Below are 12,879 nucleotides of genomic sequence, written 5' to 3' on the forward strand. Positions count from 1 at the left end.
AACTGCTCAGTGTTCCTCGTACTGTTTGTTTTAACCTGCACCACTGATGACCTTTTGACCCCATGTCTTCAGGCTGCATAGAGATGTTTTATAGAATACATTAGTGCTGCAAAGACAACAAACCGGTTCTGTCATAACCCTCCGCTAAGTACATTTACTCGCTGTGCTTACATGCAAATTTGAGGCATTTGTACTCTACTTAAAGGGCCAGTGTGTAGGATGAGAATGGATTTATTTATATTGAATATAGCCTCATTTATACTCCAAAAATGAATGCGAAAGAAAAATACATGAAAAAAAAGAAGAGAAAACGATATCTCGAGTTCTGCTTATTCGCGTTTCCTTCCTTCTTTTTTTTTTTCTTGGACCATTGTGATCCGACAATGTTATAGCAGTAAAAGTACTCGAAGTGGCGTTACAGTATTGCTACTTTTACATATGGATCTGAATGCTCCCTCCGCCACTGTAAATAATAAATGTATACATCTCTTTAAAGAGTATATGAAATGACTGATAAACCTGTGCAAACACAATTTCATTAGCAAAATATTTACATTCTCCATCAGACAGTCCCTTCAAATACTCAAGAGAGCAGTATTTGGTCATCGTCTACTATAATGACAGTAGCAGAGTAATGAAGCAAAATATATGTTGCTTTTCTAGGTTGTTATATTATATTTGTAAATGTAATATATCTTTGAATTCCTGGACTCTTGGTTGAACCAGCAATTTGAAGATGTCCCTGTGGGCTTGAAATGTCATTTGTCCCCATTGTCTGACATTTGTGGAGCAAGCACTCAATTGATTTATCAGGAAATAATTGTTAGTCGCAGCTCTAGGCACATGATACTCTTCAGGCATGAATACATTTATTTATTTATCAGAGTAGATTTTGGGTGGGACTTTAAAGCCACAGGCAAATAACTGCTCTAGTGGTGCAAATAGGACAAAGTGACGTGAACATACACAAACACAACTGGCTATAAAAGCATTATAAAAACAGTTTTCCGTTTTAAATCTCAATTTTCTTTGAGATTAATATATTTTTTTTTAAATGAAAAGTATTGCCCCTAATAAACAAGAACTTTTCATCATAACCCTCTACACCAGTTTGTAGTAAAAGCTAAAACGTACACAGTGCCAATATGACACAAAGAGACATTATAGGCATACCAAAAGCTGATTTGATGGCAGAACAGTTAAAGTGGAATTAGACTGAACAGGTGGACCCATTAACGTGGATTCTGAGTCTACCGTAAGATTGGTACCCTTTTATTCCCTTTTACATTTTTTAAATAAAAGATACAATTTGTATCAACTATATACATCCTCTCATTTTATGCAGTTCATTGAGGCAACTTGCAATGTAACAGTTTAAAATAAGGCGCTCAAATAGAGCAAGGTGGATACCACAATACATAAAATACACACAAACTCATGTTTATCTTTTGTGTCTTTCCATTGAAAGACGTGGGTTCAGACCGCCCGCTGGACGTCGTCTCATCTCTGCGACCTGTTCTGACTCTGCAGCTTGAGGATCTCAGCAACCAGCATCTGGGGATCCATCAGCTGAGGAAACGAGTCCATGGCCACGTCCACCAATTGGACGCTGAAGATAGCGAGGAGCTTCTTCCGGACGACCTCCCTCTCCTCGCCGTGGGGACTCGTCCCCCGTGCAGGCTCCCAGTGAGATCGCTCCCCCGGCAGGCTGCGGACCCCCAGGGGATGATCCCCGGACGGATCGGACCAGTACTGCCGCTGCTGGTGGTGGTGGCCGTGGACTCTGCTGCGCTGGAAGTCTGTCGGCTGACTGTATGCAGACATGCCGACTGAGTGTGCACCGTAGCTGGCATAGTGAGGCGGGTAGGGAATCATATCAGCGCTCTGGCTGTTGACAAGCCCGAGGCTGTAATGCTGGTTGGGGTGCTGGAAAGCTGGCGCGGTCCCCCGAGAGGAAGGGCCATGCGAGCAGCAGCTGCACGGAGGGCAGTACTGTTGTCTCACACTGTGCTGGGAGCTCCTGTACATCGGCCCATACTGGTGGTCACACACACTCCAAGGAGCCTCTGTTGGCTGACTGTCTATTGAGCCTAAACCAGAGTCCAGCTGCTCCTGAGAGCCACTCTGCCGCCCCGAGCCATGGTCAGAAGACGGGTTTTGGCCGGTCTTCTCCTTTCTGGATGTGGCTCTCTTGCTGAATTGGTGACTGGCCTTCAACTGTTCGTGTTTATGGTCTTTCTTTAAGGAGCCGCTCTCATGTCCCAGAGTCAGTTTCTTTGCCATGTCCTCCAGCAGCGCGAGGCTCTGTCCAGGCACGGGACTGGAGCGAGCTGAGGATTGTGACGGGTGCTTGGCGTTCTCCCGAAGCTCATCGGCAACCAGGCGGTTGGACTGTTTGGCTCGCTCAGGATGGTGGAATTTACATTTGATTCCGTAAGTGCATTTCTTTCCTGAAAGAAGAACGAGACACAATATTTTAGCCCCGCTGATTTTGGGCATTTTCATGCAAAACTAGGTGCTTACAGCCACTCTGTGACGACGGAACAGCAACACTTTGAGGATAACGTTAGCCTGCTAACATTAATGTTTAGCTTTTTACAACCATGTTTTAATTAAATAATCAATGAAGATACCAATTAAAAAGTCAAAACTCTTATTAGCTGCTACAACAATACCTGTTTTTTTCATTTGAAAGCATCGTACCAATAGAGTGCTGAAGGAATGAGTGTAATACCCGAAATGAGTCAGCTTTTTTTGCACTTTAAGTCGCACTTTAAGTCACACAAGCTTAAGAGATATTATTATTATTATTCTACAATAAAAATACATCAGTATTCCCCCTTCTCATGAATTCTAATGCTGGCAGTTTCTCACAAGTGGCTAAATGAGACTGCAGAACGTCATTAACCGACTTTATGGATCATAAAAGTCATGTTAATGTGAAGAATATCAAGCTGTGTAGGTATCATTAACTTGTGTTGGCTACACAGCTTATTCTCTGCAATAATCCAAAATCCAATGGAAAAATACCATTGGCTTTTTGTTGAGGGAACCAGTGGGATGCTAACTAGCTGTTAGCCTACAAACAAGGATGCTAACATTCTCACAATGACACTGCTAGCGTGTTGATGTTTGGTAACTATAGTGTTTCTAATGTTCACCGTGTCACTTTAGCGTGTTGGCATACATGTAATATACTAGCTCAAAGATGTTTCCTTCACAAACAACAACAATAATGTGTTAAAGAGGTTCTCTCACCATAAGGACATGGCTGTTTCTTCGCAGTCTTAGGAAACCTTCGCAGGAAGTTCTCCAGGGTGGGCCCGTGGCGGCCCAGAGGGTCATCAGGAGGCATAAACCTGAGTTATGGGTTCAAACATTAGCCGAGAGACAGAGACAGAGACAGAGACAGAGACAGAGACACACACACACACACACACGGCAGAACTCACTTGTTGTTGACAAAAGAGTACATGAGCAGCCGCTCCTCGATGAAGCGTTTCCACTCTGGCTTCTCTCCCTGCAGGTCCCGGTACATGTCGTTGGACACGATGATGCCGTCAGACTCGTAGCCCAGCTTGACGATGAAGCAGTCGTCGTTACAGACGACCCGTTTTCCCGCGACGCGTCTCGACGGTGTGAACACAAGTATCTTCCTCCGCTCCAGGTCTCGCAGAATGTGCTGATCTGGAAACCAAACAGGAATGCACAGTTAAACTTGCATTTACTGAATTTCTTTACCAGTCTGGGGCAGGAGAAACATCATCTTTTAAGATGATTTCATATCAGTAAGCATATTTGTACATCCATCATTCATTTGGAGTCGGGTTTCTGTAAAATATTCACTCTCTTAGGGAAATATCTGTATCTTAAGCTGCACTTTGTTTTCCAGCTCGTCTCTAACGGTGTCTGTCTGCTGTTTGCTGCTGAGCACATGATCTACAGTGGATCTTTGAGAGTTTAACTGAAAATGAGAGCTGCAGATTCAGGTTGTCGCAATGTTTTCACACTGTGAACAATTATAGATTATAGCCACTTAAAATCATTACACGTCACTTCTCAATCTTAATAATCTTTTTTTCAGGAAGCCACTGTTGCATATTCATTTGGGTTATTTCCCAGTCAGCAGATTGGACCTGGTTAATTATTAACAAAAGGCCCTAAAACCACATCCTGCGATAAAACAATTCATCAGAGCAATCGGTTCATCTCCATGAAGCAAAAAAGCGGTATGACGTCAGTAGCGGATTCCAGATGTAGGCTAACCAAAAGCTGTTCGAATGTATTGGCAAGGCACACAAATGGAAAAAAACATTTAGATTACAGATAAAGCTCATGTACTTTCAGCATTGAGAGAGAGAACAAAACGTACATGGGGTATTTCCCATTTTGAGAAATAGAGCTCACTCTGTTGCATCAGAGCTCTCTCACTGCTTTTACTTTTATGAAAATCAAAGACCATTTCAAATGTGGCTGCAGCTAACAATTAATTTCAATTTGGCCTAAAACACAAATCTATTGCAGTGATAGATAGTCATAGTCTCCTTCATTTGCTTGAATGATCAAACATTTACATCTTCACCTCTAATTTTAAAAACACACTGCAACGTACTTTTTAAAATCATTAAAAAAAAAGAAGAGCATAACGATACAGTGGGATCCCACCGTGGTGCAGAACTGAGCCAGGGGTGTAACGTGGAGCGAGACGATGGCCCTTCACCCAATTCCTACCCCACCTACTTTCGGCGGCCTTGCTCGGACCACTCCCATTTTCGAACCTACATCTGTAATGTTTCGTAACTGTATTTCTGCTAACGCGAGTCACAGTAACACCTGTACTCAAATACGCCTCTGTGGTAGTTCCCGCTACACTAGGAGTCTCCAGGAAAAACACAGATGACTCGAGGGGAAAACAATACTACAAGCTCATCACGCTCGATTCCCTCATTACTGGCAGCGTACGCTGTGTGAGCCGCACTGCCAGGCGAATAAGGAAGTAAAAAACATTTAAGTGCCCGTGAATTCCCGTCTTCCTACCTGTTATGGGAACATCTGGCCGGGGCTGCTCCTTCCTCCACGAGGGAACGAACACGGTGATTTCGGTGTGGCCTCTGTCCACGAAGAAGTTCACTGCCAGCTGGATTCCCAGACAAGAGAAAACATCCTTGTTCCCGTGGCTGAATGAGTCGACACAAACCACAGAGCACAGGGACGAGAACGCGTTTAAGTGTCACCGAGCCGGTTCAGAACGAAGACGGAGGAGCTCTTTATGATCTCCCTCTTTGTGGATTGTGATCCATTACAAGAGAAGTTTGACATTTTTGGAAACACACATACTTGCTTTGTTGAACCTTTGACTCCCCCAAATTAGCTTAGCTTAGCACAAAGTCTGGAGACGGCTAGACCGGCTCACTTCGGTGACAGAAGCAGCCTCTCAAGTTCACCAATTTGCACATTTTGTGTTCAATTAGTCAAATTGTCCAGTATTTCACAATAAAAGCACAACAACGAGAGGGACCATTTGTGGTTTGACCCATCAGATGTAACTTGTCCCGACCCAAAAGTTTAGAAACAAATGCCCACGAACTATTGATTCTGGTATTTGTGGTGGTTTGGCAAAAGTTTAATTATCATCTACTTCTGGGGAATAGTTGTATCTATTATATACAGTATGTATATATATATATATAGATAGATAGATAGATTAGAATACCTATTACTTTAGCTCTACTCTGAAAAGGCCTAGTTTTTGGAAGTGTCAAAGCCAAGACAAATGAGAAGAACAAGGAAAGCTTTGAGGGGTGCTCGGCTGTGAAATGCTGTTGAGCCGGTTCCTGTTGACATGACGTCTTGCCATATAAGCAGCGCTGGTCTTTGAGGTAATATGAACACCCGTATATACGCTCAGATTTACATACTGGAGCAGTCTGCCAACACCGTGCCAGAACGGGCGTGCCCGACTGGGAAAAATAAAAATAAAGTGTGTGCGTGTGTTTCACTTATCTCTCTGTTCCTCAAACTGTGTGTGCATGTCTCGGTAGGAGAAGCTGAATTAGGGGAAAAGGGCGACATAAACGAGTCTAAGTGGCGGCGAAATGCTGAAGACACAATGCTTTAAAAAAAAAAAAAAAAGTGGGAGAGGCCACAGCGTGCATTCCGACCGCCTAAAAAAGGACAAACGTAGCAGTGTTTGTAAAACATCGTCTCTCCGTGTGAAGTAACAGCTCAGGTGTATTGACATATTAGCTGTTGCTAAAGGCAGCGTGAGCATTGCATCAGTGGTTTTGAGATGACGTTCATTAATAGTTTTCTGCGGGACAGGTTATGATATTAACTTTAGGAGCAAAAACCTAATCGCACAAGCAATCAAACAAAAGGGCTCAACGTCCTCGAGCAGGAAATCATCAAATCATCCAACATCACTTGATTGGATAATTTGTCTATAAACCAAAGAAACAAAATACATATATTTACATATCACAAGTCTGAGGGGAAATTAACTAACCAGCCAAACCAACAGTCCAAAACCCAAGTATATTTATATTAGAGCCGCAACTAATCATTTGAAAACGTTTCGACCTTTAAAATAAAAATGCCGGCTGAGGTTGTTCAAATGTCTTGTTTTGTCCAACCAAAAAAACTCAAAGGACATACAGATTACGGTCGTGTGCCACAGCATAACTAGTCGATTATCAGAAAAATTTGCAAGAATTTCAGCCTCTGAAATTTTTCTGATAATCAACTAGTCGATCAATTGACTAATCGGTCCAGTCGTCAATTATGTAAAACAGAGAAAACCAGCAAAATGTCCTATTTTTTAAGCTAGAAATCAGTGAATCAGTTTCTCACCTCATGGCCACGTTGCTTCCATCTATAACAACGGGTCTCAGAGCGTCCTCCTCCACGCTGCCCTCCTCTCTGCCCAGAGGAGATGACACGGTAAGGGCCAGCTGCATCGTGGGGCCCACGGTCTGGAGGTCCCCTGTGGGCACCAGCACCGACATCGTGGTCACGGGCCCCGGCTCGGCCCCCAAGCCGGCCTCCCGGCTGGCCCCGATCCTAACCAGCTCCCCGAGGAGTTTGTCTGTGTCCGTGTTGGGGCCGAACATCTGCTGAACGGCCAGAACCTGAGCTGTGGAGTACCCGAGCTTGTGGAACAAGTCCAGCTGGGCCTCCAGGTGCTGGGGGCCCGGGGAGGGGTCGGGTTCGCTGGGGTACATTCTCTCACAGGGGGGACGGGAGCAGTTTGGAGCCGCGAGGGGTGGAGGGAAGATCCATGAAGAAGCGTCAGAGTCCGGGAGGTTCAGACGGGTGGCGTTGGGGATTTTACTCCACGGGTGAACAGATGTGAAGAATGCATCATCAGCATTCATCTCTTCCATTTCAAGCGACTGAGGACAAACACAATATAAAAGGACTGCGCTGAGGTACCTGTACTTTACTTGAGTATTTCCCTTTCATAATACTTTATGCTTCTACTGTTTTAGAAGACAGTATAGTACTTTTTACTCCACTACTTGTGTTGCAGATTCAGATTAATACAGAATATGAAATCAACTACTACAGTTTAATATATTATTATGGATTAAGCCACAATCATGGATTAAGCCACCCAGCAGTATATACAAGGTAGTTCAAATTAACTTTAAACTGATGATCCCATTAATGCACGACTAATTATAATAACCATTATTATTATTACAAAGAGAAACAATTAGTCTATCAATCATGTCGATTGACAGAAAAATATTTTGCGAACATTTTAATAATCGGTTGTTTGTTGATTAATCTGCATATTATTTTGTGGATTCATTGAGGCATTGTAATGTCTTGCTTTGTCCAATCAGCAGTCCCGAACAGAGAAAGAAAACACTATACAATGATTTAAAGGAGACAAAAGTCACATTTGCGTGATAAATGACTCATAGATAATACTTATATAATATTTAGATAATCTATCAGTTCGGACCACTATATCTTTGCTTCAGCATCCCAACGGACAAAAGGGTTCATTTGATGTAAGAGGATAATTGTATATTGTTATAATTGTATAACAAATGTGATTCTGAAAACGGGCCAGTCTGAATGACTTGTTATGATTAAGAAGGCATTACCTTTACGTGGACCGGTGTATCAGACCGGAGACAACTGTTGTTACTCGCGCTGCGGAAGTTTCAGAAAGACTTCTGTTCCCGACTTTCGGTTCTGACTTAACGACAAGAACTTACCTTAAAACACCTCAAACGAGCCGCACGGCCAACGTGTCCCTCCGCCGATGTTTCCATGCGAAGAGTCCCGTCGCCGCTGCTGAAATGCGGCGGCATGGGCGGCGGCGGCGGCGGCGGCGGCGGCGGCGGCGGCATGGGCGGAGGCACGCCTCCTTCCAACAAGGAAGTTGGGCTTTTCCTCTCGTTGACATCAGCAAATAGCGAGGTGGCGAGCAGCCGCGCGCGGAGTGACATGTGCCAACGTGACCGCACCGCCACCGGGTCCACGCGCGGATGAGGACCATTCAGAGCAGGTGCGGGCCTACACGTTGATACAGTGGAAGCAGTTGAACTGGGCTAAGTTGGGATAGTAGTGGAGGTCACAGCTGCATAATAATAGTAGTTGGGGTTCTTTAGCAATTTCCCAATTGAAGCCCAAGGGCATTTGTCCATATTTAAAACCAACAGTCTGTTTTATCTTTCAAATGGAAGGGAGTGAGACTCCCAAGACACATAACAGTGTTCCCAAGATGTGTAAGATGATGCATCAACTCACCATTATTGCAGAGGTTCTTGATGCCTGCAAAAGTGCATTGACTTGCAATGCAGAACGTGATAGACTACTATTTAACACAGATTTAAATGAATTCATGAACACAGACATCAATGTCCAAAACGTTGACAAATATCACATTTTGTCAATCAAGCCAAATGATCCACGGAAACAGCTGGTATGTATATTTAATACTAAGTTCTGTCAATCACTAGCCACCCTTTGGCTATTCTAATCTATTTGTTTCAATTCTATAAACTATTGTGGCTGCCAAGACACTAAACTGTGTTACCCAGTAAATAAGACAAAACAATTTACCTTGTGAGTTAATTGCATTGTAGTCAACACCATTATTGAGCAATAGTTTGAGCGTGTACAAAGTCAAAGAAATAACCCAAAGAAAAAAATATTATAAAATGCATAATGAGGGCTATATATGTTGATCTCTCAGCAGACATTTTACAGATCTAAATAGTTATGTACACAGTGATCAAGTCGGAATATTGTTATTGTACAGATATGTAATGTATAGGTGTTATACTGGTGTAAACACATCCTCTTAGAGATTTACATCGCTCCTGATCAATCAGTGACATTATTTTATTTTATGGCTCTGAGTATAGATACTAGTATCAGATATTTTGGTGGATATTTGTGCAAATGGAATTGCATTAAATAAAGATGTATTTATGATGTTAAATATTTAACTGTTGAATGATTTATTTGGCTTATGGAAGCATGTTGGATTCAATTAAATTCAGTTTATTTTGTAAAGCCCAATATCACAAATTACAAATTTGCCTCAGAGGGCTTTACAATCCATACACATACGACATCCCTGTCCCAGGACCTCACATCGGATCAGGAAAAACTCCCCAAAAATAACCTTTGACAGGGAAAAAAGGGAAGAAACCTTCAGGAGAGCAACAGGAGGATCCCTCTCCCCAGATGGACAGATGCAATAGATGTCATGTGTACAGAATGAACAGCATTTACAAAGTTACATAAACACATTCAATGAATATGACAATGTATGAATGGACCTCCACAATCCATGAAACAGAAGGAGGTAGAGAGGAGAGGGGGCGGGGCATCAGCAGGGCCGAGGCAGGAGGCCGGCTCACCAGGCATCAGACACAGCCAGGTCCAATGGACCCTATGAGACGTGAAGTCACAAAGACTCCGGGGAAGAAGCAGAGTTCTCTTCTGCTCCATATTGTAAGGCTGTGAACACTCTTCTCAATTATTATTACTCTTTTTCAAGTGGTGACATCATTTTCTTTTAAAGGCTGAGCAGTTGAGTGCATGTGCAGCTCATCAACCGGAGGTCTGTGTCTATTGGAGATACTGGTATCAGATATTGGGCCGATACCACAAACGTCTAGTGACCTAATGTTCAATTTGGCATAGTGGGGGGTTGATGTTTGTGTCAGAGAAGTTTAGGACCATTGCATGGAAAAAGGGAATATGTTTTATTCCCAGAATGGTCAAGGACAAATTGATGGTGCGCACAGATTTAATGCAGCCAGTCTGCCAGTGCTCATTGAGAGCAAGGACCCGAGTGTATGAACCGAATATGAAGGGGGTTGTGAGTCAATTCTAAATGTTTCCCTTTAATAGAGGTTATGAGTATAAAGATCTTTATTTTCTATCAAATCATTCAAATCATTGGTGACAATTAAATACAGTAGTTCATACATCTAAAATTGTGCAGGACATATATGTATTCAGGCTAAAATCACACGGTAGTTTTTTCAAACATGTAATTAACCATGGTGAAATTCACTCCTTGTGAATGCATTGTCACACACATTAATGTATTATCTATTCTCTATACAAGCCTTGTATAGTTTTCCATTTTTCTGGCCTCAAGATTCTTAATTTTGCTTTCCCTTCAAATGTTGACAAACTGTTTTTGGCTAAAAGCATAATAACAGTCTTCCCATCACTGAAGATCAAGATGCAAGAAGAGAGTGAAGGATTACGGATGTCTTGCAGTAAAATATCATCTGCATCGCAGAGCTTGGTTTTAGAGAATGACTCAAATGTTTCTGTACTTTCTCAATGTCATTCCTACCTTGATATTTGATGATAAATGAAATGTGTATCTTTTACTCTCATTTGGATATGCAACACAATTTGGGATTTGAAAAAGCATATTGTCTGAAATATAAGGTTGTATTAAGGCAAGAATAGCATACACCAAACAGAATGGAGAAAACCTTCTGATCACAATGCAACTGGCATATACCCCTTTGTGTGCTTTTAATGATACATTTAGCTGTGTTTCATTTCAATATTAAAGGGGAAGACCACCTAAAATTGGAATTTCAATATGTTATGCAACACAAATTGTACCTATAAGAGCCAAATGTGGTAATGAAAATATGTTACATATGTACACTGGGTGGTGCTGTTCTGTGGCCCTGTGCTTGCCTATATCCAGACTTTACACTTAATGACAAATTATAGTTTTAGCAATCTAGTTTATGGATTTTGGAGAGGCTTGTTCATGTTGACTAATATATTTTGGACGACACAGCCCACGCTGCCCACAAACAAGTGGACTGGAGCAAACTGGTATGTATAGATACCAGTTTGCTCGCCGCGGTTTGGGGTGTACATTAGGAGAGTATTGTCTCTTTGACTGTGCCCCCTTGGGGGAGTATTTTCTACACTTTGTCCTCCTTGGGCTGGATCACTGGGGTGGGCCCCTTCTTTGACATTTACGCCTTCTCCACTGTGGTCCTGGTTTGTGCTCTATTTTAAGAGGCATATTAGGGAGCACAGCTAGATGCTCTAGTATTACTGCCGGCAGGGTGGCTGGCAGAGTTGGAAGCTGTGGTCGGTGCTTTGAGTGTTCATCTGTATCCGTTGTGTCTGACTCGGGTGTGACATTCAAGTCATGCGTAGCTGATTGGGGGTTGCTTGCTGGTGATTTAGCTTTAGGCCCGGCTGCAGGTGTGATGTGCGAATCAAGTGTTGGTTGTGAGTCTAGTTTAGACGTTGGTGATTCTGGTGGAGTTGCTGGTTCAGAGGATGGTTCAGGATCCTGACCAGATGTTGGTGAAACTGTTGCAGTTGCGGGTTCGGAGGATGGTTCAGAATCCTGTCCAGATGTTCGCAATTTTGGTGACTGTGTTGGTTTAAAATGTTCCCCAGATGTGGGTATTTCTGTTGCAGGTGCTGGGTCAGTGGATGGTTCAGGATCATGTCCAGATGTTGGTGATTCTGATGCAGGTGTTGGTTTATAATTTTCCTCAGATGTTGGTGATTCTGTAACCAGTACTGGTACAGGTGCTGGCTCAGAGCATGTTTCAGGATCCCGTCCAGATGTTGGCGATTCTGCTGCTGGCTCTGGTTCAGGTGTTGGTCCTGAATCCTGTCTCAGACGTTGGTGATTCTGGTGGAGGCTCTGGTTCAGTTGATGGTTCAGTATCATGTACGGATGGACCACAACTGTGTGTTTTTTGAGGTGAATTCTTTTTTCAATAAGATCAGCACTGGGGAAGCACCTAAGCAACCTTGGTTGAAGGAGCTTCTCTCATGCTCCCCCACAAAGCTATGAAGCTGCTTGTTAACTTTTTTGGCCAACGTTTTAGGACTTTCAAGTCTTGATGCTGAAGTGTCAGTCAGTACAATGTGATGTTCACATAGGTGTGTATTTTCAAAGAAAAATGATTCATGGTTTTCTGTTCCAGCACTGAACGTGTTACTATGGAGAAGAACAATCTTTCCCCTTACCTGTTGCATGTTTGGTACCAACAACATCGTCCATATTTTATCTTTGTTGCTTCATCAGTTCTTCAACTTTTCTTTTGTACAACTCGTTTAGTGTCACTTTCAACAGCACAGTGTCAGTACCATCTTTTATGAAATCTAAAATGATCTCTAGGACTTCATCCAATTGAATGTGTTGCCAAAACACCCAGAATCTATTCTGTATATATATATGTTTTTGGTTGGGCAGCCAAATCCCAGCATGCACATCAAATTACCGTATTCCCACATTAAGTTGGTCTTTTAAGGTCCAAATTTGACATTTAACAAGTGGTCCTTCATTTAATGATACACTTTTGTGTGTTCCTGGAATGGAGATAGCCGATACTAAAGTATTCT

General features: G+C 42.7%; 1 protein-coding gene across 1 annotated transcript; it reads right to left on the reverse strand.

The window, feature by feature from the left end:
* Positions 1-215: 215 nt before the first annotated feature.
* si:dkey-206d17.12 (uncharacterized protein LOC563108 homolog) lies at positions 216-8,343 on the reverse strand. Its single transcript, XM_034545915.1, has 6 exons — positions 8,229-8,343; positions 6,850-7,391; positions 5,038-5,177; positions 3,453-3,687; positions 3,259-3,359; positions 216-2,450 (listed from the first exon to the last, which is right to left on the reverse strand). Exons 1-6 carry the CDS (start codon positions 8,322-8,324, stop codon positions 1,501-1,503), a joined length of 2,064 nt encoding a protein of 687 aa, XP_034401806.1. The 5' UTR covers positions 8,325-8,343; the 3' UTR covers positions 216-1,500.
* Positions 8,344-12,879: the final 4,536 nt, after the last annotated feature.

This window comes from Cyclopterus lumpus, chromosome 11 (genome assembly GCF_009769545.1).
Source record: "Cyclopterus lumpus isolate fCycLum1 chromosome 11, fCycLum1.pri, whole genome shotgun sequence".
NCBI lineage: Eukaryota > Metazoa > Chordata > Actinopteri > Perciformes > Cyclopteridae > Cyclopterus > Cyclopterus lumpus.

Excerpts from the sequence above, each read along its gene's own strand:
- si:dkey-206d17.12 (XM_034545915.1), bottom strand. The coding sequence starts at position 8,324 with ATGCCGCCGCATTTCAGCAGCGGCGACGGGACTCTTCGCATGGAAACA. Across the intron at positions 3,360-3,452 it reads TACTCTTTTGTCAACAACAA|GTTTATGCCTCCTGATGACC; the intron begins GTGAGTTCTGCC and ends CCCATAACTCAG. Across the intron at positions 2,451-3,258 it reads GAAACAGCCATGTCCTTATG|GAAAGAAATGCACTTACGGA; the intron begins GTGAGAGAACCT and ends TTCTTCTTTCAG.